Below are 26,296 nucleotides of genomic sequence, written 5' to 3' on the forward strand. Positions count from 1 at the left end.
TGCCAAATTTGAGGAGTTCTGGATGGGCCGGTCTGGAATTCTAGCAGTGCCCCACCTCCCCCAAGAAAGAAGGTTTCCTGGCCTCTCCCAGGCAGTTACCATTTTATCCTGCTTGTAACTGAACAAAGGTTTCAGCTACTCTGGGGGAAAAAAAAAAAAGAATGGTCTGAAATTTGCTGATGTGCCATTTTTTTTTGTTTGCTAGAAGTCCAGGAGCACCATTTCCCAGCAGCTCAAAGCAGGTTGGGCGCCCTCTGGTGGACAAATGAATGACGTCCTGACCCGTACCTGGGTCTCATCACATCCAGGGAGGACAGTGAGGCCGGGTCTTACAGGATGAAGACAGCCAGACCCTCACCCCAGTGCCCAAACTAAAGGAGGAGCCAAAAAGCTTAGGAATCCGATAATATTCCTTTTTTTTGGGGGGGGGGGGGCGGGGACGGAGTATCACTCTTGTCCCCCAGGGTTGGAGTGCAATGTTACAATCTCAGCTCACTGCAACCTCCGCCTCCAGGATTCAAGCGATTTTCATGCTTCAGCCTCCCGAGTAGCTGGGATTACAGGCGTGTGCCACCACGCCTGGCTAATTTTTGTGTTTTCAGGTCTCAAACTCCTGACCTCAGGTGATCCGCCCGCCTCAGCCTCCCAAAGTGCTGGGATTACACGCGTGAGCCACTGTGCCCTGCCCAGGAATCCAATAATATTCTAATGCATTATTTTTATTTTTAGAGATGGGAGTCTTGCTATGTTGCCCGGGCTGGACTTCAACTCTTGGGCTCAAGCAAGTCTCCTGCCTCAGCCTCTGGGTGTAGCTAGGACTGCAGGCATGCACCTCCACTCTGGCCTTTAATATGTTATTTTTTAAATTTTAAATTAATGAAAAAATCCCCCAATGAACAAAATATCAACATTTTCAAGGATAGGCTATGATCTTACACCTGCAGGATTCGCCTCACTGGACCACTGGCTCCAATAAAACTTTATTTACAAAAGTAAGTGGCCAGACCTTGGCTATACTGTGATGATTTGAAAAAAAAAAAAAATTTTTTTTTGGAGACAGAGTTTTGCTCTGTCACCCAGGCTGGAGTCCAGTGGCATGACCTTGGCTCACTACCTCCCAGGTTCAAGCAATTCTCTACCCTCAGCATCCCAAGGAGCTTGGATTACAGGCGCCCACCACTATGCCCAGGTAACTTTTGTGTTTTTTTAGTAGACTGGGGGTTTCACCATGTTGGCCAGGTTAGTCTGGAACTCCTGACCTCAAGTGATCTGCCCGCCTTTTCTTCCCAAAGTGTTGGGAATACAGGCGTGAGCCACCACGCCTGGCCCAAATTTTGTTTAAATTGCATTTATCTCAGCACTTTGGGAGGCCAAGGTGGGCAGATCGCTTGAGCCCGGTTGGAGACCAGCCTGGGCCACAAGGCGAAACCCGTCTCTACAAAAAAATTCAAAAATGAGCTGGGTGTGGTGGCTCATGCCTGTAGTCTCAGCTACCTGGGAGACTGAAGTGGGAAGATCACCTGGTCCCCAGGAGGTTGAGGCTGCAGTGAGCCATGACAGTGCTCTATCACTCCAGTCTGGGGTACACAGTGAGACCGTGTCCCATAAAAATAAAAATAAAAAAGTTTTGGCCAGGCATGGTGGCTCACGCCTATAATCCCAGCACTTTGGGAGGCCCAGGCGGGTGGATTACGAGGTCAGGAGTTCAAGACCAGCCTGCCTAACATTGTGAAACTGTCTCTACTAAAAATACAAAAATATTAGCCGGGCATGGTGGTGGCCACCTGTAATCCCAGCTACTTGGGAGGCTGAGGCAGGAGAATCGCTTGGACCTGGGAGGCGGAGGGTGCAGTGAGTCAAGATGGCGACACTGCACTCCAGCCCGGGCAACAGTGAGAGGCTCCGTTTCAAAGAAAAAAAGAATTTTAAAAATATATTGCATTACCATGTTGAATAGTTGGGTTTTAAAAGAAAAAAAATACTAATTTCTTTATTATTTATTTTGTAGTAGAGATAGGGTCTTGCTGTGTTGCCCAAGCTGGACTTGAACTCCTGGACTCAAGCCATTCTCCCACCTTGGCCACCCAAAGTGCTGGGATTACAGATGTGAGTAACCAAAAAATAAATTGTAGGCCTGGTGCGGTGGCTCACGCCTATAATCCCAGCACTTGGTGGGGGCCGAGGCGGGCAGATGACTTGAGGTCAGAAGTTTGAGACCAGCCTGACCAGCATTGTGAAACCTCATCTCTACTAAAAATGCAAAAATTAGCCAGGCATGGCGTCGATGTCTGTAATCCCAGCTACTCTACTTGGGAGACTGAGGCAGAAGAATCGCTTGAACCTGGGAAGCAGAGGTTACAATGAGCCGAGACCGCGTCACTGCACTACAGCATGGGTGAGAGCGAGACTCTGTCTCAAAAAACAAAAAAACAAAAAAAGGCCAGGTGTGGTGGCTCACGCCTGTAATCCCAGCAGTTTGGGAGGCTCAGGCAGGTGGATCACCTCAGGTTGGGAGTTCACGACCAGCCTGACCAACATAGAGAAACCCTGTCTGTACTAAAAACACAAAATTTGCCAGGCATGGTGGAGCATGCCTGTAATCCCAGCTACTCGGGAGGCTGAGACAGGAGAATCGCTTGAACCCAGGAGCCAGAGGTTGTGGTGAGCCAAGATCATGCCACTGCACTCCAGCCTGGGCAACAAAAGCAAAACTCCATCTGAAAAAAAAAAATTGTAAAATTGTGTTAAAATGTACTGGATTCCTTAGCCTTTTGGAGCCTCTGTGAAAAGCTGCGTACTGAGGAATCCCTCCCTCTCCTTGCCTGAGTCCTGGCATTTTTGGGCAGATGCCTGAAGGTGAGGCAACGAATGTGCCTTGATAAAATTTCAGGACCCAGACTGTGTGTGGCTGACTTTGGGAACCAGGAGCTTCAAGGACCCAGCCCCTCATATGATTTGGCCCATTTAATCCTTGCAAAGAGGGCAAGAACTGGTATTAGGCCCACTTTACAGATAGGGAAACTGAGGGCCCAGAGACACGTGGCCCAAGTGAGAGAAGGTCAGCAAGGGAGTGAGGACGCCACCTGGACTCCATCTCGTGACCAAAATGTTTGTGGCCACTGAAGGGGCCCATCTCCTGGGGAAGAGGGGCCCAGGGAAGGCCCAGCCTTTACCTTGGTGAGACATCGTCACTGTCTCTGCGGTGGTGAGACCAGGGGTGGCCCCAGGCAGCCGGGAGGTGTTGGGAACAGGCCGGGTGGTTGTGTGCTGTGTCGCTATGGCTTTGGAGCTGACCAAGAGCCTAATGGTGGAGGTCTCCTGGGTGGCCACTGCAGCCTCAGCCTCTGAAAGAATAAATAAACGTCTTCTGAGTGCCACTTGCCTGCAAGCCCGTCTCATAAGTGTGCACATAATGAGGGAGGCCAAGGCAGGAGGATCTCTTGAGTCCAGGAGTTTAAGACCAGCCTGGTCAACATGGTAAAATCCCATCTCTACATACAACAACAACAACAAAAATTAGCCAGGTGTGGTGGTGCACGCCTGTACTCCCAGCTACTCAGGAGGTTGAGGTGGGAGGATCGCTTGAGCCCAGGAGGTAGAGGCCGCAGCGAGCTATGATCCCATCACTGCACTCCAGCCTGGACGTCAGAATGAGACCCTGTATCAAAAAAAAAGAAACCAAAAAATAAAAAAATAAAATAAAGGCCAGGCGTAGTGGCTCAAGCTTGTAATCCCAGCACTTCAGGAGACCGAGACGGGCGGATCACGAGATCAGGAGATCGAGACCATCCTGGCTAACACGGTGAAACCCGTCTCTACTAAAAAATACAAAAAACGCCGGGCGCGGTGGCTCAAGCCTGTAATCCCAGCACTTTGGGAGGCCGAGACGGGCGGATCACGAGGTCAGGAGATCGAGACCATCCTGGCTAACACGGTGAAACCCGTCTCTACTAAAAAATACAAAAAACTAGCCGGGCGACGAGGCGGGCGCCTGTAGTCCCAGCTACTCGGGAGGCTGAGGCAGGAGAATGGCATAAACCCGGGAGGCGGAGCTTGCAGTGAGCTGAGATCCGGCCACTGCATTCCAGCCTGGGTGGCAGAGCAAGACTCCGTCTCAAAAAAAAAAAAAAAAAAAAAATACAAAAAACTAGCCAGGGGAGGTGGTGGGCGCCTGTAATCCCAGCTACTTGGGAGGCTGAGGCAGGAGAATGGCGTAAACCCGGGAGGCGGAGCTTGCAGTGAGCTGAGATCCGGCCACTGCACTCCAGCCTGGACGACAGAGCGAGACTCCGTCTCAAAATAAATAAATAAATAAATAAATAAATAAGTAAGTAAGTAAGTAAATAAATAAATAAGTAAATAAAATAAAATAAAAAGTAAGTAAGTAAGTAAATAAATAAGTAAGTAAAATAAAATAAAAAAGTAAGTAAGTAAGTAAGTAATAAATAAGTAAATAAAATAAAATAAAAAAGTCCAAAATGAGGCTGGGCAGTAAGTAAGTAAGTAAGTAAATAAGTAAATAAAATAAAATAAAAAAGTCCAAAATGAGGCTGGGCACGGTGGCTTAGGTCAGGCACGGTGGCTCATACCTGTAATTCCAGCACTTTGGGAGGCTGAGGCAGGCAGATCACCTGAGGTCAGGAGTTCGAGACCAGCCTGACCAACATGGAGAAACCCCGTCTCTACTAAAAATAGAAAATTAGCCAGGCGTCATGGCACATGCCTGTAATCCCAGCTACTCAGGAGGCTGAGGCAGGAGAATTGCTTGAACCCAGGAGGCGGCGGTTGCAGTGAGCTGAGATCATGCCATTGCACTCCAGCCTCGGTAATAAGAGAGAAACTCCGCCTCAAAAAAAGTGCTCACGCCCCTAATCCTAGCAATATGGGAGCCCGAGGCGGGCAGATCACGAGGTCAGGAGATCGAGACCATCCTGGCTAGCATAGTGAAACCTCATCTCTACTAAAAAATACAAAAAATTAGCCGGGCATTGTGGGACGTGCCTGTAGTACCAGCTACTGGGGAGGCTGAGGCAGGAGAATCGCTTGAACCCGGGAGGCAGAGGTTGCCATGAGCCAAGATCCTGCCACTGCACTCCAGTCTGGGCGACAGAGCAAGACTCCATCTCAAAGAAAAAAAAATAACGGAAAAAAGAGTATTCAAAATAAACACCATGAATATCTACTTTGTGATCATATTGTTTCTTTTTCTTTTTTCTTTTTTCAGATAGGGTTTCACTTTGTCCCCCAGGCTGGAGTGAAGTGGTGTGATTATAGCTCTCTGTAGCCTCGACCACCTGGGCTCAAGCAATTCTTACACCTCAGCCTCCCAAGTAGCTGGGACCACAGGTGTGAGCCACCACGTCTGGGTCATATTGTTCTTTGTTGTTGTTCAAAAGGGAGATTCAATTCGCTTGAGGGAGGTGTTGGCCTCAATTGAGACTTTCTCAGAGGATGAGAAAAGTCAACAAAGGGGCCCGGCACGGTGGCTCACGCCTGTCATCCCAGCACCTCGAGAGGCACAGGTGGGTGGATCACCTGAGGTCAGGAGTTTGACACCAGTCTGGCCACCATGGAGAAACCTTGTCTGTACTAAAAATACAAAAATTAGCCAAGCGTGGTGGTGCATGCCTGTAATCCCAGCTACTTGGGAGGCTGAGGCACGAGAATTGCTTGAACCCAGTAAGAGAGGCAGCAGTGAGCCAAGATGGCACCACTGCACTCCAGCCTGGGCAACAGAGCAAATCTCAAAAAAAGAGAAATAAAAGTCAACAAAGGGGACCAGTTCCTCCCTCAGGGCCCCTGTCAGAAATCATATCACCTCTTCAGGGGTCCGGGAAAAAGGAAACCAGGCATCAAAGGGGAACTGGGTAAATGTCCAGCCCAGTGCTGATATGTCCATCCAAGAAAAGAAAAGTATGGTTATCCCGACTCACGAGTCCTCACAATGACTTAGAGGTACCCATTTCACAGAGAAGCAGAGAGAGGCTCAGGAGGGGGCAGTTGGAGGACACAGGACACAGAAACAAGGCGTGTGCCGCACCTGTGAGGCAGCTCCTCATGTCCTTGGCCAGCAGCATGCCGTCCGGGCAGGCGCAGGTAAACTTGGGCGACTGGGGGTTGATCTGTGGGGCAGGGAGGCACAGATACTGGCAGCCGCCATTGCTCAGCGTGGTCCTCTCACACCAGTTCACTCCTGGGTCAGAAGAAGCGGAGTCAGGGCAGGAACGAGATCATCAGATGGGCTAGAAGATTCCAGAAATTTCCAGAACATTCCAGAGTTTCCATAAGGAGGTTTCAAGGTGGGTAGTGGGGCTAACCCATGCTTACCTCTTGGCTGGGTGAGGTTGTGGAAGAGGACCATATCCTCTGGGGACAGTAGGTTTTCGGCCAACAAATTGACATCGGAACCTGTGAGGCGGTTGGCACTGAAAATGGCTTCGTTGATGATATCTGTCCAAAATACTTTGTCCTAAACAGGCAGCAAGGAAGATGACAAATCCCATTAAATACTGGGATGGGCCAGGCGCGGTGGCTTAAGCCTGTAATCCCAGCACTTTGGGAGGCCGAGATGGGCGGATCACAAGGTCAGGAGATCGAGACCATCCTGGCTAACACCATGAAACCCCGTCTCTACTAAAGAATACAAAAAACGGCCGGGCGCGGTGGCTCAAGCCTGTAATCCCAGCACTTTGGGAGGCCGAGACGGGCGGATCACGAGGTCAGGAGATCGAGACCATCCTGGCTAACACGGTGAAACCCCGTCTCTACTAAAAATACAAAAAACTAGCCGGGCGAGGTGGCGGGCGCCTGTAGTCCCAGCTACTCGGAGGCTGAGGCAGGAGAATGGCGTAAACCGGGAGGCGGAGCTTGCAGTGAGCTGAGATCTGGCCACTGCACTCCAGTCCGGGCGACAGAGCGAGACTCCGCCTCAAAAAAAAAAAAAAAAAAAAAAAAAAAGAATACAAAAAACTAGCCGGGCGACGAGGTGGGCGCCTGTAGTCCCAGCTACTTGGGAGGCGGAGGCAGAGAATGGCGTAAACCTGGGAGGCGAAGCTTGCAGTGAGCTGAGATCCGGCCACCGCACTCCAGCCTGGGTGACAGAGCCAGACTCCGTCTCAAAAAAAAAAAAAAAAACAACACTGGGATGAGACACAGGCCACCCTCTCACCACAACTAGTTTTTTTGTTTGTTTGTTTGTTTTTTGAGACAGAGTTTCACTCTTGTTGCCCAGGCTGGAGTACAGTGACCTAATCTCGGCTCACTGCAATCTCCACCTCCCGGGTTCAAACGATTCTCCTGCTTCAGCCTCCTGAATAGCTGGGATTAAAAGCGTGTGCCACCACACCTGGCTATTTTTTGTATTTTTAGTGGAGATGGGGTTTCACCATGTTGGCCTGGCTGGTCTCGAACTCCTGACCTCATGATCTGCCTCTCTCAACCTCCCAAAGTGCTGGGATTACAGACGTGAGCCACCATGCCTGGCCCACAGCTAGTTTTTTTTTTTTTTTTTTTTTTTTTTTTTTTGAGACGGAGTCTCGCTCTCGCCCGGGCTGGAGTGCAGTGGCCGGATCTCAGCTCACTGCAAGCTCTGCCTCCCGGGTTCACGCCATTCTCCTGCCTCAGCCTCCCGAGTAGCTGGGACTACAGGCGCCCACCACCTCGCCCGGCTAGTTTTTTGTATTTTTTAGTAGAGACGGGGTTTCACCATGTTAGCCAGGATGGTCTCGATCTCCTGACCTCGTGATCCGCCCATCTCGGCCTCCCAAAGTGCTGGGATTACAGGCTTGAGCCACCGCACCCGGCCCACAACTAGTTTTTAATTGTGGTAAAAATATACATGACATAAAATGTACCATCTCAGCTATTTGTAAGTGCACAGGTCAATGGCCTTAAGCAGATTCACATTGTTGTGCAAGTATCACCATCACCACCATCCATTTCCAGAACTTTTTTTCTTTTTTTTTTTTTTTTGAGACAGAGTCCCACTCCGTCGCCCAGGCTGGAGTGCAGTGGCATGATCTTGGCTCACTGCAGCTTCCACTTCCTGGGATCAAGCAATTCTCATGCCTCGGTCTCTCGAGAACCCGGGATTACAGGTGCCTGCCACCACACCTGGCTACTTTTTGTATTTTTTGTAGAGACAGGGTTTTGTCACGTTGGCCATGCTGGTCTCGCACTCCTGGACTCAAGTGATCCTCCTGCCTCAGCCTCCCAAAGTTCTGGGATTATAGGCGTAGGTTGCTGTGCGCAGTTTAAACCTCTTTTCTTTATAAATTACCTGGCCTCAGCTATTCCTTTACTAAAATGCAAATGGACGAACACTTTCGTCCCCCGGGGGTACTCCACTTTTGGCTCTTAGGGCCTGCTACTTCCCTGTTCTGGGCATTCAGCAACATCACTGGCCTCTACCCACTACATGCCAACAGTCTTTCCCATTGACTTGTGACAACCAAAAAATCTCTAGAAATTGCCAAATGTGCCCTGAGAGCCAAGATCACACGTGACCGAGGATCACTGCCTTTCACCGCTCTCACTAAAAAGAATACAAAGCACCAGGCGCGGTGGGTCACGCCTATAATCCCAGCACTTTGGGAGGCAGAGGCAGGCGGATCACCTGAGGTTGGGAGTTCGAGACCAGCCTGGCCAACATGGAGAAATCCTGTCTCTACTAAAAATACAAAATTAGCCGGGCGTGGTGGCGCATGCCTATAATCCCAGCTATTGGGGAGCCTGAGACAGGAGAATCGCTTGAACCTGGGAGGTGGAGGTTGCGGTGAGCCGAGATCACACCATTGCACTCCAGCCTGGGCAACAAGAGCAAAACTCCGTCTCAAAAAACAAAAAAGAAAGAAAGAAAATAGAAATAACTCAGGTCTAAGACCTCCTCCTAGTCACGATCAGTTTTCCGCATTCGTCTTGGCTTGAGTGATCTACACAGTCTGTGTCTATCTGCCATCTAAGTACTTGCACTCGTACGTAAGCCGCACCTCAAAGATGGCCAAGGAGAAGGGGTGGGCCAGCCTCTTTTCGTCCTCCAAGACGGTCTTCCGGTTGCCCCCGTTGACGTCGATGCTTGAGATGGAGTGAAGTTTAGAGTCAACCCAGTAGAGGCGGCCACTGGGGAAATCTAGAACACGCAAGTGGATAAGGAGAGGTCACATGCCAGTGCCAGTCCCAGAGGGGCCTGGGGGCCTGGCCACGCTGATCCGGGCAGGAAGAACCCCCCAGGGACCGGGCAGAGAAGTACCTGGAGAAGCAGCTCCAACCATGTGTGAGCCTGAACCCCTCCCCTGTGACGCCCTCTCCAACGGGCAGGTAGGGGAGCTGCAGGTCCGAAAAACTTCAGGGAGGCTGGGTTTGGCGGCCCACGCCTATCATCTTAGCCGTTTGGAAGACTGAGGTGGGAGGGACGCTTGCACCCGGGAGTTTGAGACCAGCCAGGCCAACATAACAGGACTTTGTCTCTTCCCAAAACTAAAATAAAATTAGTCTGCGTGGTGGCACGTGTCTGTAGTCTCAGCTACTCAGGAGGGTGAGGCAGGAGGATCACTTGAGTCTGAGAGGTGGAGGCTGCAGTGAGCTACGATTGTGTCACTGCACTCCAGCCTGGGTGACAGACCAAGACCTCATCTCAAAAAAAGAAAAAACAGGCCAGGCGCGGTGGCTCAAGCCTGTAATCCCAGCACTTTGGGAGGCCGACACGGGCGGATCACGAGGTCAGGAGATCGAGACCATCCTGGCTAACACGGTGAAACCCCATCTCTACTAAAAATACAAAAACTAGCCGGGCGAGGTGGCGGGCGCCTAGAGTCCCAGCTACTCGGGAGGCTGAGGCAGGAGAATGGCGTGAACCCGGGAGGCGGAGCTTGCAGTGAGCTGAGATCCGGCCACTGCACTCCAGCCCGGGGGACAGAGCGAGACTCCGCTTCAAAAAAAAAAAAAAGAAAAAAAGAAAAAACAAAGAAAAGAAAGAGGGACACCCTCAGGGAGCAGCTTGGGCTTGTCCCAGAGCCACCTGGCGACCCCCGTCCGTCCTTCCGCCTGTGCCGGCCCGGGCTGGGACAGCCGTCCTGCGGACATACCGAGGGTGATGCCATTGGGCCACTGAATGTTCTCGGTCACCAGCGAGTAGATGTCCACACCGTTCAGGCCTCCTTTCTTGATCTTGGCGGGAGTTCCCCAGTCAGTCCAGTACATGAAGCTGGTGGGAGGGCAGAGAAGAGCGGTGAGGCTGGAGGGTGGGGGAGGATCCCAGCCAACACGTGCAACAAAGTCTGGCAGAAACAGCCAGGCTCAGGCTTGGGAAATAGCCCTGCTGGGAACCCCAAACTCCAAATATGGTTTGTTTGGGGTTTTTTTGGAAACAGAGTCTGTCTCTGTCGCCCAGGCTGGAGTTCTGTGGCACGATCTCGGCTCACTACAACCGCCACCTTCCAGGTTTCAGCGATTCTCCTGCCTCAGCCTCCGGAGTAGCTGGGATTTCAGGCACGCACCACTACACCTGGCTACGTTTTTGTATTTTTAGTAGAGACGGGGTTTCACCATGCTGGCCAGGCCCAGGAGGCTGAAATCAGAGGATTGCTTGAGCCCAGGAAGCTGAGGCTACAGTGAGCTATGATCACACCACTGCACTCCAGCCTGGGTGGCAGACTGAGACACTACCTCGAAAGAAAAAGAAAGGAAGAAACACAAGAACACAAGCCACGCACAATGACTCGCGTGGGCCACATGTACCCCACCCATTGTTCTGTGGCAACAGTGAGCATTGTCTTGTTTAAAAGAGATCCAGGGTTGGGTTGGGCACAGTGGCTCACACCTGTAATCCCCGCTCTTTGGGAGGCTGAGGTGGGCGGATTACTTGAGGCTAAGCATTCAAGACCAGCCTAGCCAACATGGTGAAACCCAGTCTCTACTGAAAAATATAAAAAATTAGCCAGGTGTGGTGGTGCATGATTGTAATCCCAATTAGTTGGGAGGTTGAGGCAGGAGAATCACTTGAACCTGGGAGGTGGAGTCTGCAGTGAGCCAAGATCTTGCCGCTGCAATCTAGCCTGGGTGACAGAGCAAGACTCTGCCTCAAAAAATAAAACATAAAAAGGGGGCCGGGCACAGTGGCTCCCGCCTGTAATCCCAACACTTTGGGAGGCCGAGGCGGGCGGACCATGAGGTCAACAGATGGAGACCGTCCTGGCTAACACGGTGAAACCCTGTCTCTACTAAAAATACAAAAAACTAGCCGGGCGTGGTGGTGGATGCCTGTAGTCCCAGCTACTCGGGAGGCTGAGGCAGGAGAATGGCGTGAACCCGGGAGGCGGAGCTTGCAGTGAGCCTAGGTCGGACCACTGCACTCCAGCCTGGGCGACAGAGCAAGACTCTGTCTCAAAAATAAATAGATAAAAATAAAAAGGGACACTGGCCCCAGCGGGCCCACCTTCACCCGCAAGCAAGTTCTGTTCCATCTAAATGATGCTCTCGCCGGGCGCGGTGGCTCAAGCCTGTAATCCCAGCACTTTGAGGCCGAGACGGCGGATCACGAGGTCAGAGATCGAGACCATCCTGGCTAACATGGTGAAACCCCGTCTCTACTAAAAATACAAAAAACTAGCCGGCGACATGGCGGGCGCCTGTAGTCCCAGCTACTCGGGAGGCTGAGGCAGGAGAATGGCGTGAACCCGGAGGCGGAGCTTGCAGTGAGCTGAGATCTGGCCACTGCACTCCAGCCTGGGCGACAGAGCGAGACTCTGTCTCAAAAAAAAAAAAAAAAAAAACAAAAAAACAAAACAAAAAAAAAATGATGCTCTCTTCCCTGCTTTCCCCTTCCGGACACCGAGTGTGCGTTCTCCAGTGATCTCTGCCCGAGACCGAACATTCACCTCCTGATGGCGGCTGTGGGGACAGTGTGTATCCCGGCTTGTCAGCGCCTCACTGCAACTGAGATGCCACCTCTCACGTGCTCAGGTGGCAGATGTCGCCTGACAGGTACAGAGTATGCCAGGCAGGTGGCAGAGGCGATGCTTCTTGCCAGGGGACACAGGTCAGAGTGTCTTGCCCCAGGAGCTGCTGAGTCAGCCATGGGCTTGGAAGATACCATTCTGGGGCCTAGCCACTAACCACTAACCACTAACCAGTTCTTTTTTTATTTGTTTGTTTGAGACGGAGTGTCGCTCTGTCACCCAGGCTGGAGTGCAGCGGGGCTGTCTTGGCTCACTGCAACCTCCACCTCCTGGGTTCAAGTGATTCTCCCGCCTCAGCCTCCCGAGCAGCTGGGATTACAGGTGCTTGCCACCACACCCAGCTAATTTTTGTATTTTTAGCAGAGATGAGGTTTCACCATGTTGGTCAGGCTGGTCTTGAACTCTCGACCTCAGATGATCCACCCTCCTCAGCCTCCCAAAGTGCTGGGATTACAGGCACTTTAAGCCATGATGCCCAGCCCACTAACCAGTTCCTGAAGCCCCTTCCTGCTCCCTCCCTTCCCTCTGCACCCCTCAGGGTCGTGGATACACACCCATGAACAGGATCCACCACGATGGCCCTTGGCTTAGAGCCATTCTCTCTGAATAACATTTTCCTCTTCACACCCTTGGTATCCGCAACGGAGACAGTGCCCAGGACAGAGTCGGTCCAGTAGATGTTGCTGTGGATCCAGTCCACAGCCAGCCCGTCAGGGGCCTGGAGGTCCCTGCTGATGACGGTGTCGTAGGAGGAGACGCCGTGGGCTCTGTCAAGCTGGGTGCTGAGGCAGGAGGAGAGGAGGGCGTCAGGGCCGGGAGTCCTCATCTCACCTGTGGGCCAAGGCTGCAGGCAGGGGCGAAGCTCACCTGTAGATCATTCTCTGGGACAGGTCGGACCAGTAGATTCTATTGCTGGCCACCTCCGTGTCCAGAGCGACTACGTTCCTCAGGTTGGGGATGAGGCTGGTGTACTCACTCCGGTCCAGCGTCATCTTCCTGACCTCGTGCCGGTTGGTGAAGATGAGGTAGGCGATGGAGCCTGGGGACCCGGGGAGCAAGGTCAGGGGAGCAGAGGGAACCCAGCGATGGAATCAAGAGTGCCTCCCCATCCCCTCGTGTCACCCTGCAGGGTGCAGCTGAGCCAGAGGAGGCACCCAGAAAAACAGGGTGGAAAAGAACCTCCTGATGGGAACAGGCACAGTGGTGCCCGCCTGCAATCCCAGCACTTTGGGAGGCCGAGGGAGGAGGATCACTTTTTCTGGGAGTGTAAGGCTAGCATGGGTAACACAATGAGACTTTATTGCCACACACACACACACACACACACACACACACACAAAATTAGGTCAGGCACGGTGGCTCAAGCCTGTAATCCCAGCACTTTGGGAGGCTGAGGTGGGTGAATCACTTTATGTCAGGAGTTTGAGACCAGCCTGACCAACGTGGTGAAACCCCGTCTCTACTAAACGTACAAAAACTAGCCACATTTGGTAACGGGAACCTGTAATCCCAGATACGTGGAAGGGTAAGGCAGGAGAATTGCTTGAACCTGGGAGGTGGAGGTTGCAGTGAGCCAAGATTGTGCCACCACATTCCACATTCCAGCCTGGGTGACAGAGTGAGACTCTGTCTCAAAAAAAAACCAAAAAAACACACAAAAAAACAAAAAACAGTTACCCAGGCATGGTGGCACATGCCAGTAGTCCCAGCTACTCCAGAGGCTGAGGTAGCAGGATCGTGTGAACCCAGGAGGTCAAGGCTGCAGTGAGCTATGATGGAGGCTGCACTGCACCACAGGCTGGAAGACAGAGCAAGACCCTGTCTCTAAAAAATAATAATAGCCAGGTGTGGTGTCTGTAATCCTAGCACTTTGGGAGGCCAAGGCAGGAGGATCACTTGGGTTCAGGAATTCAAGACTAACCTGACCAACATGGTGAAACCCTGTCTTTACTGAAAATATGAAAATTAGCTGGGCATGGTGGCATGCACCTGAGGTCCTGGCTACTCCAGAGGCCGACGTGGGAGGATCAACCAATCCTCCTGGCCTCAAGCGATCCTCCTGCCTCAGCCTCCAGAGTAGCCGGGACCACAGGTGTGCAGCACCACACCTGGCTAATTTTTCCTTCTTTAACCCCTTGAAATCACTCCCCAGGTTGTCCCTGAAAGGAAAGCCAGTTCCTGTTCCACCAGCAGGGCTGAGGGTTTCGTTAACTGGATATTCCTAGAAACTAGGATATATGCAGTCATCCCTGGCACGCCCAAGTCCTAACAGGGCAGTGGACTCCCCTGCCAGAGCCCTTGGGAGCAAACAGCCTCCTGGCCAGGGGATATGAGTCTGTGCAAAGTTCAGATGATGCAACTCCTCACTGTTTCTGCCTGCAAGGGGTGAGGCCAACCCTACCCGCCGCCTTCCCATGCTCACCCACAGCCTTGCAGGCCTTGGTGTGGGGGTCCAGCTGGAAGCCTTCCTCACACTGGCACTTGTAGCTCCCTTCCAGGTTCACGCAGAGCTGGCTGCAGGTGTCGGGATCCTGACACTCATCGATATCTGGGAGGCAGAGAAAGAGGCTTGGTGGGGGGACTCCTCCCCAATGGCTGGAGACGGAGCAATGGGACCCAGGCCAAAACCCACACCTTCAAAGGCAGCCAGGGGACAGCCCGGCCTCTCAGGGGATGTAATCAAGGAAACAGCCACGTGTCATCCCCAGCCATGATGTGACCTCACCACTCACCACAGGAACCCAACCAAGAGTGTGAAGCTGTATCAGCTGAAATTTCTCTTTTTTTTTTTGACGGAGTTTCACTCTTGTTGCCCAGGCTGGAGTGCAATGTCACAATCTCAGCTCACCGCAACTTCCGCCTCCCAGATTCAAGTGATTCTCCTGCCTCAGCCTCCCGAGTAGCTGGGATTACAGGCGTGCGCCACCACACCCAGCTAATTTTGTATTTTTAGTAGAAACGGGGTTTCTCCATGTTGGTAAGGCTGGTGTTGAACTCCCAACCTCAGGTGATCCGCCCGTCTCGGCCTCCCAAAGTGTTGGGATTACAGGCGTGAGCCACCACGCCCTGCCTGAAATTTCTTAATTATTAATCCCCAGAGGCAAGAACCTCTGGCCAGCCAATGCTAATTTTCCATGCCCGTGGAATCTCATGAAGCCCTACTAACTGCTTTCAGGCCCGCTTAACAGATGGGGAAACTGAGGCATGAGGGGTTTAGTCGCCATGTCGGGAAGCGCAGAGGAGGCCCAGGGCTCAGTCCCATCCGGCAATCACCTTCGCATCTTCGCTGGGCCACCAGCTGGAAGCCGTCGGGACACAGGCATTCGTAGCCGATCTTAAGGTCGTTGCAGACGTGGGAACAGCCACCGTTGTTGTCCAAGCATTCGTTGGTCCCTGCACAGGGCCAGGGGACACAGACTGGTCACTCTCAGTCCCCCACCCATCCCTTCGCTGCCAATCTTGGCTCACTACAACCTCCACCTCCCGGGTTCAAGGGATCCTCATACCTCAGCCTCCCGAGTAGCTGGGACTACAGGCATGCGCCACCATGCCCGACTACTAATTTTTTTGTATTTTTTAGCAGAGACGGGGTTTCTCTCTCTCTCTCTCTTTTTTTTTTTAGACGGAGTTTCACTCTTGTCGCCCAGGCTGGAGTGCAATGGCATGATCTCGGTTCACTGCAACCTCTGCCTCCCAGATTCAAGTGATTCTCCTGCCTCAGCCTCCCGAGTAGCTGTGATTCCAGGCACCCACCACCACAACCGGCTAAGTTTTTGTATTTTTACTAGAGATGGGGTTTCACCACCTTGGCCAGGCTGGTCTCGAACTCCTGACCTCAGGTGATCTGCCTGCCTCGGTCTCCTGAAGTTCTGGGATTACAGGCGTGAGCCACCACACTTGGCTCCGTAAAATAAGCCAGTCAAAAAAGGAAAATGCTGTCTGATTCCACTCAAAAGAGGTCCCTAGAGCGATCACATTCATAGAGACAGAAGGTGTAATAGTGGGCGCCAGGAGCTCACATTCATAGAGACAGAAGGTGGAACGGTGGGTGCCAGGAGCTCACATTCATAGAGACAGAAGGTGGAACGGTGGGTGCCAGGAGCTCACATCATAGAGACAGAAGGTGGAACGGTGGGTGCCAGGAGCTCACATTCATAGAGACAGAAGGTGGAACGGTGGGTGCCAGGAGCTCACATTCATAGAGACAGAAGGTGGAACGGTGGGTGCCAGGAGCTCACATTCAGAGAGACAGAAGGTGGAACGGTGGGTGCCAGGAGCTCACATTCAGAGAGACAGAAGGTGGAACGGTGGGTGCCAGGAGCTCACATTCATAGAGACAGAAGGTGGAACGGTGGGTGCCAGGAGCTCACATTCATAGAGACAGAAGGTGGAATGGTGGGTGCCAGGAGCTCACATTCATAGAGACAGAAGGTGGAATGGTGGGTGCCAGGAGCTCACATTCATAGAGACAGAGGTGGAATGGTGGGTGCCAGGAGCTCACATTCATAGAGACAGAAGGTGGAATGGTGGGTGCCAGGAGCTCACATTCATAGAGACAGAGGTGGAATGGTGGGTGCCAGGAGCTCACATTCATAGAGACAGAAGGTGGAATAGTGGGTGCCAGGAGCTCACATTCATAGAGACAGAAGGTGGAATGGTGGGTGCCAGGAGCTGGAGAGGGGATGGCGAGTGAGTGTTTCATGGGGACAGAGTTTCAGTTTGGGAAGATAAAAGATTTCTAGGCCGGGCGCGGTGGCTCAAGCCTGTAATCCCAGCACTTTGGGAGGCCAAGACGGGCGGATCACGAGGTCAGGAGATCGAGACCATCCTGGCTAACACGGTGAAACCCCGTCTCTACTAAAAAATACAAAAAACTAGCCGGGCGAGGTGGCGGGCGCCTGTAGTCCCAGCTACTTGGGAGGCTGAGGCAGGAGAATGGCGTAAACCCGGGAGGCGGAGCTTGCAGTGAGCTGAGATCCGGCCACTGTACTCCAGCCTGGGCGACAGAGCGAGACTCCGTCTCAAAAAAAAAAAAAAAAAAAAAAAAGATTTCTGGAGCCAGGTGCAGTGGCTCATGCCTGTATTCCCAGCACTTTGGGAGGCCGAGGTGGGAGCATCACTCGAGGTCAGGAGTTCGAGACCAGCCTGGCCAACATGATGAAACCCAGTCCGTCTCTACTACAAATTCAAAACTTAGCTAGGCATGGTGGTGGGCACCTGTAATCCCAGCTACTCAGGGGGCTTAGGCAGAAGAATCACTTGAACCTGGGAGGTGGAGGTTGCAGTGAACAGAGATCACACCACTGCACTCCAGCCTGGGTGACAGAGTGAGACTCCATCACAAAAAAAATTTAAAAAAGAGTTCTGGAGATGGTGGTTGTGATGCTGTACAACAGTGTGAATGTGCTAATGGCACAGAACTGTGCACTTACTAAGGTTTAAGAGCGTAAATTTTATATTACATGTTTTTTTGCTGCAGTTTCAATATATATATATAAAACAACAAAAGTCTGGGCACTGTAGCTCATGCCTGGAATCCCAGAACTTTGGGAGACCAAGGCGGGCAGATAGCTTGAGCCCAGGAGTTCAAGACCTGCATGAGCAAACATTTTTTTGTTTGAGGTGGACTCTCACTCCGTCGCTCAGGCTGGAGTGCGGTGGTGCGACCTCGGCTCACTGCAACCTCCACTTCCTGCGTTCAAGCGATTCTCCTGCCTCAGCCTCCCGAGCAGCTGGGATTACAGACGCGCGCCACCATGCCTGGCTAATTTTTTGTATTTTTAGTAGAGATGGGGTTTCACTATGTTAGCCAGGATGGTCTTGATCTCCTGACCTTGTGGTCTTCCCGCCTCAACCTTCCAAAGTACTGGGATTACAGCTGTGAACCATCCCACCAAGCCTAAAAATGGATTTTCCATGTTTAAATACTTGAGAAGAAAAATAAAAATAAAAAGGGAAATCATTTTCGTGACACAAAACAGTGATACGGAATTCCAATTTCAGTGTCCATAAATAACGTTTTCTGGGCCTACAGCCACATGTATTGGTTTGCATTCTGTGGGTGGCGGTGTTCACCCAACAGCCATGTTGAGAAACTGCACCAGAGACCGTATGGCCCACAGTGTCCAAAATATTTACTTTTTTTTAGAGATAGGGTCTCTTACTCTGTTGCCCAGATTGAAGTGTGGTGGTGTGATCACAGCTCACTACAGTCTGCAACTCCTGGGCCCAAGCGATCCTCCTTCCTCAACCTTCTGAGTAGCCGAGACTACAGGAGTGTGCCACCGTGCCCAAGCCCTCTCTGGTATATGACAGAGAAAACTTCCCACTGTGTTCTCTGTACTGTACAGTTATCCTAATAGGGTCTTTCAGTATCCACCACAGAGGGTTGGTAAAAAAAAAAAAAAAAACACCTCACCAGGACAAGGTGGCTCACGCCTGTAATCCCAGCACTTCAGGAGGTGGGTGGATCACTTGAGGTCAGGAGTTCGAGACCAGCCTGGCCAACATGGTGATACCCCGTCTCTACTAAAAATACAAAAATTAGTACAGCATGGTGGCATTCACCTGTAATCTCAGCTGCTTGGGAGGCCAAGGCAAGAGAATCGCTTGAACCCGGTAGGTGGAGGTTGCACGGAGCCAAAATCACGCCATTCTGCTCTAGCCTGGGAGACGGTGCGAGACTGTCTCAAAATGAAAAAAGGAGCCTTTTGCACAGGGTGGCCAGAGTGGAGTTCCCAAAACCCTACAGCACTCATTTCTCAGTTCCATTCCTGGCTCCCCACAAACCCTGCAAGCCGCCTGCACCCTGAGACTCACCACACTCCTTGATGGGTTCATCTGACCAGTCCTGGCAGTCTCTAGCCATGTTGCAGACTTTGTCCAGGCTGATGCATTCGCCGCTGTGACACTTGAACTTGTTGGGCCCTTCGCAGAGTGTCACTGTAAGAGCCAGAGAGAGGAAGGAGGAAGGTCAGGTGTGTCTGACCTGCGGTCTGCTTGGCACTCATTCATATAATAGTTTATTCACATAAGAACGCATGCAAATGGATTAATTAAGAAAGCGCATCGGGCATGGTGGTTTGCGCCTGTAATCCCAACACTTTGGGAGGCCGAGGCAGGCAGATCGCTTGAGCCCAGGAGTTCGAGACCAGCCTGGGCAATATGGCAAAACTGCATCTCTACTAAAAATACAAAAAAATTAGGCCTGGGGTGGTGGCTCATACCTGTAATCCCAGCACTTTGGGAGACTGGGGCAGGTGGATCACCTGAGGACAGGAGTTCAAAACCAGCCTGGCCAACATGGTGTAACCCTGTCACTAATAAAAATACAAAAAATTAGCCTGGCATGGTGGCATATGCTTTTAATCTCAGCTACTCGGGAGGCTGAGGCAGGAGAATCACTGGAACCCCAGAGGCAGAGGCTGCCGTGAGCTGTGATTGCACCACAGCACTCCAGCCTGGGTGACAGAGCGAGGCTCCATCTAAAAAAAAGGAAGTGATGCTCTGGGAAGTCAGGTCACTGGCCCACAGACACACAGCTGGTGCAGAGTTGACCAGGGAAGCACCCTCTGGCTTCACAAATCATTTGCAAGCAGCAAGGCACGGAGAATGGGGGATGGGAAAGCAGATGGCCAGCACTCACTGTTAATGCAGCCAACTTCATCACTCATGTCCTTGCAGTCATATTCCCGGTCACACTGCCGGCTGCCATGGATGCAGGTTCCATCAGAGCACTGGAATTCGTCAGGGCGACAGGTGGCCACAGCTGAAAAACAGGACACAGTGTGTTGATTTTCTTAAGAAGAGACAACCAGAGAAAAAGCAGGGCCTTTAGCAGGGTGCAGTGGCTCACATCTGGAATCCCAACAATTTTGGAGGCCAAGGCAGGAGGATCGCTTGAGCCCAGGAGTTCAAGACCAGTCTGGCCAACATAGGGAGACCCCTGTGTCTCTACAAAAAATTGGTCAGGCTTAGGCCGGGCACGGTGGCTCACGCCTGTAATCCCAGCAGTTTGAGAGGTGGGCAGATCACAAGGTCAGGAGTTCGAGACCATCCTGGTCAACATAGTGAAACCCCATCTCTACTAAAAATACAAAAAATTAGCTGGGCGTGGTGGCACGTGCCTGTAATCCCAGGTACTCGGGAGGCTGAGGCAGAGAATTCGCCTGAATCCTGGAGGTGGAAGTTGCAGTGTGCTGAGATCACGCCATTGCATTCCAGCCCAGGTGACAGTGCGAGACTCTGTCTCAAAAAAAAAAAAAAAGAAAAATTGGCCAGGTTTGGTGGTGCAGCCTTAGTTTCAACTGCTTGAATTGCTTGGGAAGCTGAAGTGGGAGGATCGCTTGAACCAAGGAGATCAAGGTCGCAGTGAGCCATGATGGTGCCACTTTACTTCAGCCTGGGTGACAGAGCAAGACCTTGTCTCAAAAAAACAAAAAGAGGCTGGGTGCAGCAGTGCACGCCTGTACTCCCAGCACTTTGGGAGGCTGAGGCAGATGGATCATCTGAGGTCAAGAGTTTGCGACCAGCCTGACTACCATGGTGAAACCCCATCTCTACTAAATACAACAAAAAATAGCTGGATGTGGTGGTGCATGCCTGTAATCCGAGCTACTTGGGAGGCTGAGACAGGAGAATTACTTATACCTGGGAAGCAGAGATTGCAGTGAGCCGAGATCGCACCATTGCACTGCAGCCTGGGCAACAAGAGCGAAACTCCGTCTCAAAACAAAAACAAACAACAAAAAACAACCAGCACCTTCTAAACAGTGATTTCCCAATAAGCCAACAGGAACCATCGCCTGGGGCCTCATGGATGCAGGAAATTTAGAGATGAAAATAATCAGAGTGAGACTCCATCTCAAAAAAAAAAAAAAGAAAAAACATGAAATGGGAACACTTTCTTGGCATGTTGTTCGAAATCCATTTCAGCACCTAAATCACCACACGTCCCACACACGGGGGAGCCCAGGGACAGGTGATAGGACGCCCCGCCCCAGGCCCCCCCCCCCCCCATCCCAGGCCCCGCCCCTGCTCTCCTGTCCTTACGGCAGTTCTCCTCGTCAGACTTGTCCTTGCAGTCGGGGCCTCCATCACAGCGCCAGCTGGAGTGGATGCACTCGCCACTTCGACAGTGGAACTCGAAGGCCGAGCAGGGGTCACTGTCCTTTTTGGGCACTTCAAGACCCTGACAGCGCTGAGGCCACTCATCCGAGCCATCTTCACAGTCAGGGTCGTTGTCGCAGGCCCACAGCTGGGGGATGCAGGTGGAGCTGTTGCACTGGAAGCTGGCGGGGCCGCAGGTAAGCACCGGGCAGGAGGCCTCGTCCGAGCCATCCAAGCAGTCCCGGTCTGAGTCACAGACGAACTGCCGGTAGATGCATTTCCCATCGTGGCAGCGAAACTCATCCTGGGAGCATGTCTTGGGGGCTGCGGGGATGGATGGGCTGTGACCACCGTCACCGTGTAGTCTCCCAACACTAGCCCATTCCATAGCCGGGGACGCTGCCCCAGAAAGGCCAGGCCCCTGGAGAGGCGGGCTGGGGAGCAGTCAGGGGCCATGGACTCTGAACCACGGCCCTCTCAGTGCCTCAGTTTCCTCATCTGTACACATCTGCCAGCACTGCTCTGAGGACTGGTGCGTTAATAGGTGTAAAGCTGTTAAACTGAGAGCTGCAAGACCGTGGCACCATTTATAGAATTCCTGGCCTTATTTTGGGTTGAGTAGCACTTCTCTAAATGAGTGAGCCGAGACTGCACCACTGCACTCCAGCCTGGGCAACAGAGTGAGACTCGGTCTCAAAAAAAAAAAAAAAAAAGACAGTTGAGAGTAAAGAAACGCAGATTTATTCGAGAAAGTAGGAAAATATCTTGCAAGAAAGCAATAAGCAGGTCAGCAAGAGAGGAGCTGACTGCCAGGAGACAATGGCTTGCTGGGGATTTTTTTTTTTTTTTTTGAGAAGTCTCACTCTGTCCCCCAGGCTGGAGTACGATGGCACGGTCTTAGCTCACTGCAACCTCCACCTCCCAGGTTCAAGCGATTCTCCTGCCTCAGTCTTCCAAGTAGCTGGGACTACAGGCACCTGCCACCATGCCTGGATAATTTTTTTGTATTTTTAGTAGGGACGGGGTTTTATGATTTTGGCCAGGCTGGTCTCAAACTCCTGACCTCAGATGATCTGCCCACCTCAGCCTCCCAAAGTGCTGGGATTACAGGTGTGAGCCACCGCGCCCGGCTGCTTGTTGGAGATTTTATAGAATGGTGCTTGTGCTGTGCGCTGAGGAGGGCTTTGTGCAGTCCCTATGATGCCAAGGTCGCAGTGTGCTAACTTGCAATTTTCTATCAGCCGAGGTGTCTGCTGATACCTGGGCACAGGAAGATTGGGAGTTATTTACACAGGAGAGCTATGTGTTCTGGACCATGAAGAAAGGCAGACTTATATAGTTTATCTGCCTTCTTCTTCTGTTTTTTTGAGACGGTGTCTCGCTGTGTTGCCCAGTCTGGAGTGCAGTGGTGCCATCTCGGCTCACTGCAAGCTCCACCTACTGGGTTCATGCCATTCTCCTGCCTCAGCCTCCCGAGTAGCTGGGACTACAGACACCCGCCACCACGCCCAGCTAATTTTTTGTATTTTTAGTAGAGAAGGGGTTTCACTGTGTTAGCCAAGATAGTCTTGATCTCCTGACCTCCTGATCTGCCCGCCTCGGCCTCCCAAAGTGCTGGGATTACAGACATGAGCCACCATGCCCAGCCTTCTTTTTTTTTTTTTTTGAAATAGATTTTCACTCTTGTCCCCTAGGCTGGAGTGCAATGGCGTGATCTTGGCTCACTGCAACCTCTGCCTCCCAGGTTCAAGTGATTCTCCTGTCTCAGCCTCCCGACTAGCTGGGATTACAGGCACACACCACCACGCCTGGCTAGTTTTTGTATTTTTAGTAGAGACGGGGTTTCACCATGTTGGCCAAGATGGTGTTGAACTCCTGACCTCAAGTGATTCACCCGCCTCAGCCTCTCAAAGGGTTGGGATTACAGGCGTGAGCCACTGCACTTGACTCTATCTGCCTTCTTTTATTGCTTTCCCTTGGTTTGACCAGCCTGGCTTTTTTCCTAATTAGGACTCCACACTTAATGGTAAAAATCCGAAATCCAAAATGCTCCAATAAGCATTTTCTTCTAAATGTCAGTGCTCAAGACGTTTCAGAATTTTGGGTGCTCAAGACTTCGAATTTTGTGTTTTTGGATTGGGGATATGCCACTTGTATTAAGACAGCCAAGAAGATGTCCAGTTTCAAAGCCCATTTCCCTTTGGGATTCTTGGCCTTCCTCCTTGGCAGAACTTTCTAGCTTTTTCCCCTTCACGTTACCTGGGTCATTGAGGCGTGGCTAGCAAGTGTCACTATGTGTTCAGCCTCACGGGGCGGGGATCACGGGAATCATGGGATCACAGGGATCCCGGCCACTGGGGATCACAGTGGCTTGCCAGTGTGTGTGCCAGGTGGCCAGCCCTTGGCAGGGACGGCCTCCCTGACTGTGCGTGACAAAACGAAGGGGTGGCACTATCCCTGGTCTGTAATGCCTGCTGATCAGGAAGGGATTTGAGGGGCAGACGAGGCTTGGTATGAGCTCCCAACAGATGGAGCCCAGTTCAGGGCAGCTGCCTTGCAGCTTGAGCAGGACCCTGTAGAGACAAAGTCAGACCACTCCCCAGGACCCAGATGGGCTCAATAGTAAAGGCAGGGCCACACTTACGACAGTCTTGCTCGTCTGATCCGTTCTCGCAGTCCACTTCGCCATCACACCTCCAGAACTGAGGAATGCAGCGGTTGACACGGCCCCCACAGCTGAAGTCCCCAGATTTGCAGGTGACAGACACTATAGAAGAGACAGGATTGAACTGTCACTCAAAGCAAAGACCCACTGAGGCTGAGCACAGTGACTCATGCCTGTAATCCCAGCACTTTGGGAGGCCAAGGCGAATAGATCGCCTGAGGTCAGGGGTTCAAGACCAGCCTGGTCAACATGGTGAAACCCCGTCTCGACTAAAAATACAAAAATTAGCTGGGTGTGATGGTAGGTGCCTGGAGTCCCAGCTACTCGGGAGGCTGAGGCAGGAGAATCACTTGAACCTGGGAAGCGGAGGTTGCAGTGAGCCGAGATCACGCCACTGTACTCCAGCCTGGGTGGCAGAGTGAGACTCCGTCACAAGACAAAAAAAAAAAAAGACCCACTGGCCTCGCCAATTTTCTCTTTGCAAAGGAAAACCCCAGAACTTTGAAGAGAATGCCAATCCCACTTTTTTTTTTTTTAGTAGAGATGAAGTTTCATCATGTTGACCAGGCTGGTCTCAAACTCATGGCCTCAAGTGATCCGCCCACCTCAGCCTCCCAAAGTGCTGGGATTCTAGGCATGAGCCACCATGTCTGGCCTCCCAATGATTTAAAAAAAAAAAAAATACGGCCGGGCGCGGTGGCTCAAGCCTGTAATCCCAGCACTTTGGGAGGCCGAAACGGGTGGATCACGAGGTCAGGAGATCGAGACCATCCTGGTTAACACGGTGAAACCCCGTCTCTACTAAAAAATACAAAAAACTAGCCGGGCAAGGTGGCGGGCGCCTGTAGTCCCAGCTACTCGGGAGGCTGAGGCAGGAGAATGGCGTGAACCCGGGAGGCGGAGGTTGCAGTGAGCTGAGATCTGGCCACTGCACTCCAGCCTGGGCCACAGAGCGACACTCCGTCTCAAAAAAAAAAAAAAAAAAAAATACATATGGGCCAGGCACGGTGGCTCACGCCTGTAATCCCAGCACTTGGGAAGCCAAAGCAGGTGGATCACGAGGTCAGGAGATTGAGACCATCCTGGCTAACACAGTGAAACCCTGCCTCTGCTAAAAATACAAAAAATCAACTGGGCGTGGTAGCAGGCACCTGTAGTCCCAGCTACTTGGGAGGCTGAGGCAGGAGAATGGCATGAACTCAGGAGGCAGAGCTTGCAGTGAGCCAAGATTGCACCACTGCACTCCAGCCTGGGCAACACAGCAAGACTAAGACTCCGTCTCAAAAAAAAAAAAACCCAAATATTTATTTATTATTTATTTTTTTGTCTTTTTTTTTTTTCCTTTTTGTGGAGAACGGGGTCTCGCTGTATTACCCAGGCAGGTCTCGAACTCCTGGGCTCAAGCTATCCTCCCGCCTCTGCCTCCCTGAGAGCTGGGATTACAGGCGTGAGCCACCGCGCCCGGCCTTATTATTTATTTTTTAGAGATAGGGTCTAGCCATGTCACCCAGGTGGCCCTCAAACTCCTGGGCTTTATAAAGGAATCTTTCTGCCTTTCTGCCTCAGCCTCTCAAGTACACAGCCATTGTGTCCGGCCAAGCCTACCCCTTTATGGGTCAAAACAGAGGGCATTTAATGGAGCTTGTTAAAAATTGGACATTATAGGGCCGGGCGCCGTGGCTCAAGCCTGTAATCCCAGCACTTTGGGAGGCTCAGACGGGTGGATCACGAGGTCAGGAGATCGAGACCATCCTGGCTAACACGGTGAAACCTCGTCTCTACTAAAAATACAAAAACTAGCCGGGCGAGGTGGCGGGCGCCTGTAGTCCCAGCTACTCGGGAGGCTGAGGCAGGAGAATGGCGTAAATCCGGGAGGCGGAGCTTGCAGTGAGCTGAGATCTGGCCACTGCACTCCAACCCCGGGCGACAGAGCGAGACTCCGCCTCAAAAAAAAAAAAAAAAAAAAAAAAAATTGGATATTAGGCTGAGTGCAGTGGCTCACACCTGTAATCCCGATACTTTGGGAGGTCGAGGCAAGAGAATCGCTTGAGCCCAAGAAGTCAAGGCTGCAGTGAGGTATGACTGTGCCACTGGACTCCAGCCTGGGCAACAGAATTAGACTCCATCTCTTAACAACAACAACAACAAAAAAGACATTAGGTTATGCAAAGTTTTGGACTGAGATAGCGGTGGTGGCCACACAGCACAGCATTGCAAATGTATTAATGCCATTGAGCTGGTTAATTTCATGTTATGTGAAATTCACATCAATGGAAAAAAAGCCATTTAATGGCTTTAAGGAAAGCTCCAATAATTCATTCTCTCCCCACCTCCTAATTAATGATTGGACACATCAAAATCCCCCGGCCACTTTTCCAGCTGTCATCATCAAAAAGGGGTTAAGAATTGTGTCACAGGCTAGGCGTGGTGCCTGTAGTCCCAGCACTTTGGGAGGCCGAGGCCAGAGGATCACTTGAGATCAGAAATTCAAGACCAGCCTGGCCAACATGGCAAAACCCTGTCTCTATTACCAAAAAAAAAAAAAAAAAAAAAAGTGCATCATGCCCAA

At 51.7% G+C, this 26,296-nt stretch overlaps 1 protein-coding gene across 1 annotated transcript in view; it reads right to left on the bottom strand.

Annotated features, from left to right (window-relative positions):
* LDLR (low density lipoprotein receptor) overlaps positions 1-26,296 on the bottom strand; it is a 46,335-nt gene that overhangs the window by 6,716 nt on the left and 13,323 nt on the right. The window contains exons 3-15 of the mRNA XM_033200753.1: positions 23,707-23,829; positions 21,006-21,386; positions 19,600-19,722; positions 18,774-18,896; positions 15,228-15,347; positions 14,377-14,502; positions 12,822-12,993; positions 12,509-12,736; positions 10,083-10,201; positions 8,988-9,127; positions 6,328-6,469; positions 6,041-6,193; positions 3,174-3,344 (exon numbers count right to left, since the gene is read on the bottom strand). Coding sequence (XP_033056644.1) covers positions 3,174-3,344; positions 6,041-6,193; positions 6,328-6,469; positions 8,988-9,127; positions 10,083-10,201; positions 12,509-12,736; positions 12,822-12,993; positions 14,377-14,502; positions 15,228-15,347; positions 18,774-18,896; positions 19,600-19,722; positions 21,006-21,386; positions 23,707-23,829 — 2,121 coding nt within the window. The remainder of the gene's footprint in view (positions 1-3,173; positions 3,345-6,040; positions 6,194-6,327; positions 6,470-8,987; positions 9,128-10,082; positions 10,202-12,508; positions 12,737-12,821; positions 12,994-14,376; positions 14,503-15,227; positions 15,348-18,773; positions 18,897-19,599; positions 19,723-21,005; positions 21,387-23,706; positions 23,830-26,296) is intronic.

This window comes from Trachypithecus francoisi, unplaced genomic scaffold (genome assembly GCF_009764315.1).
Source record: "Trachypithecus francoisi isolate TF-2019V2 unplaced genomic scaffold, Tfra_2.0 Lachesis_group5, whole genome shotgun sequence".
NCBI lineage: Eukaryota > Metazoa > Chordata > Mammalia > Primates > Cercopithecidae > Trachypithecus > Trachypithecus francoisi.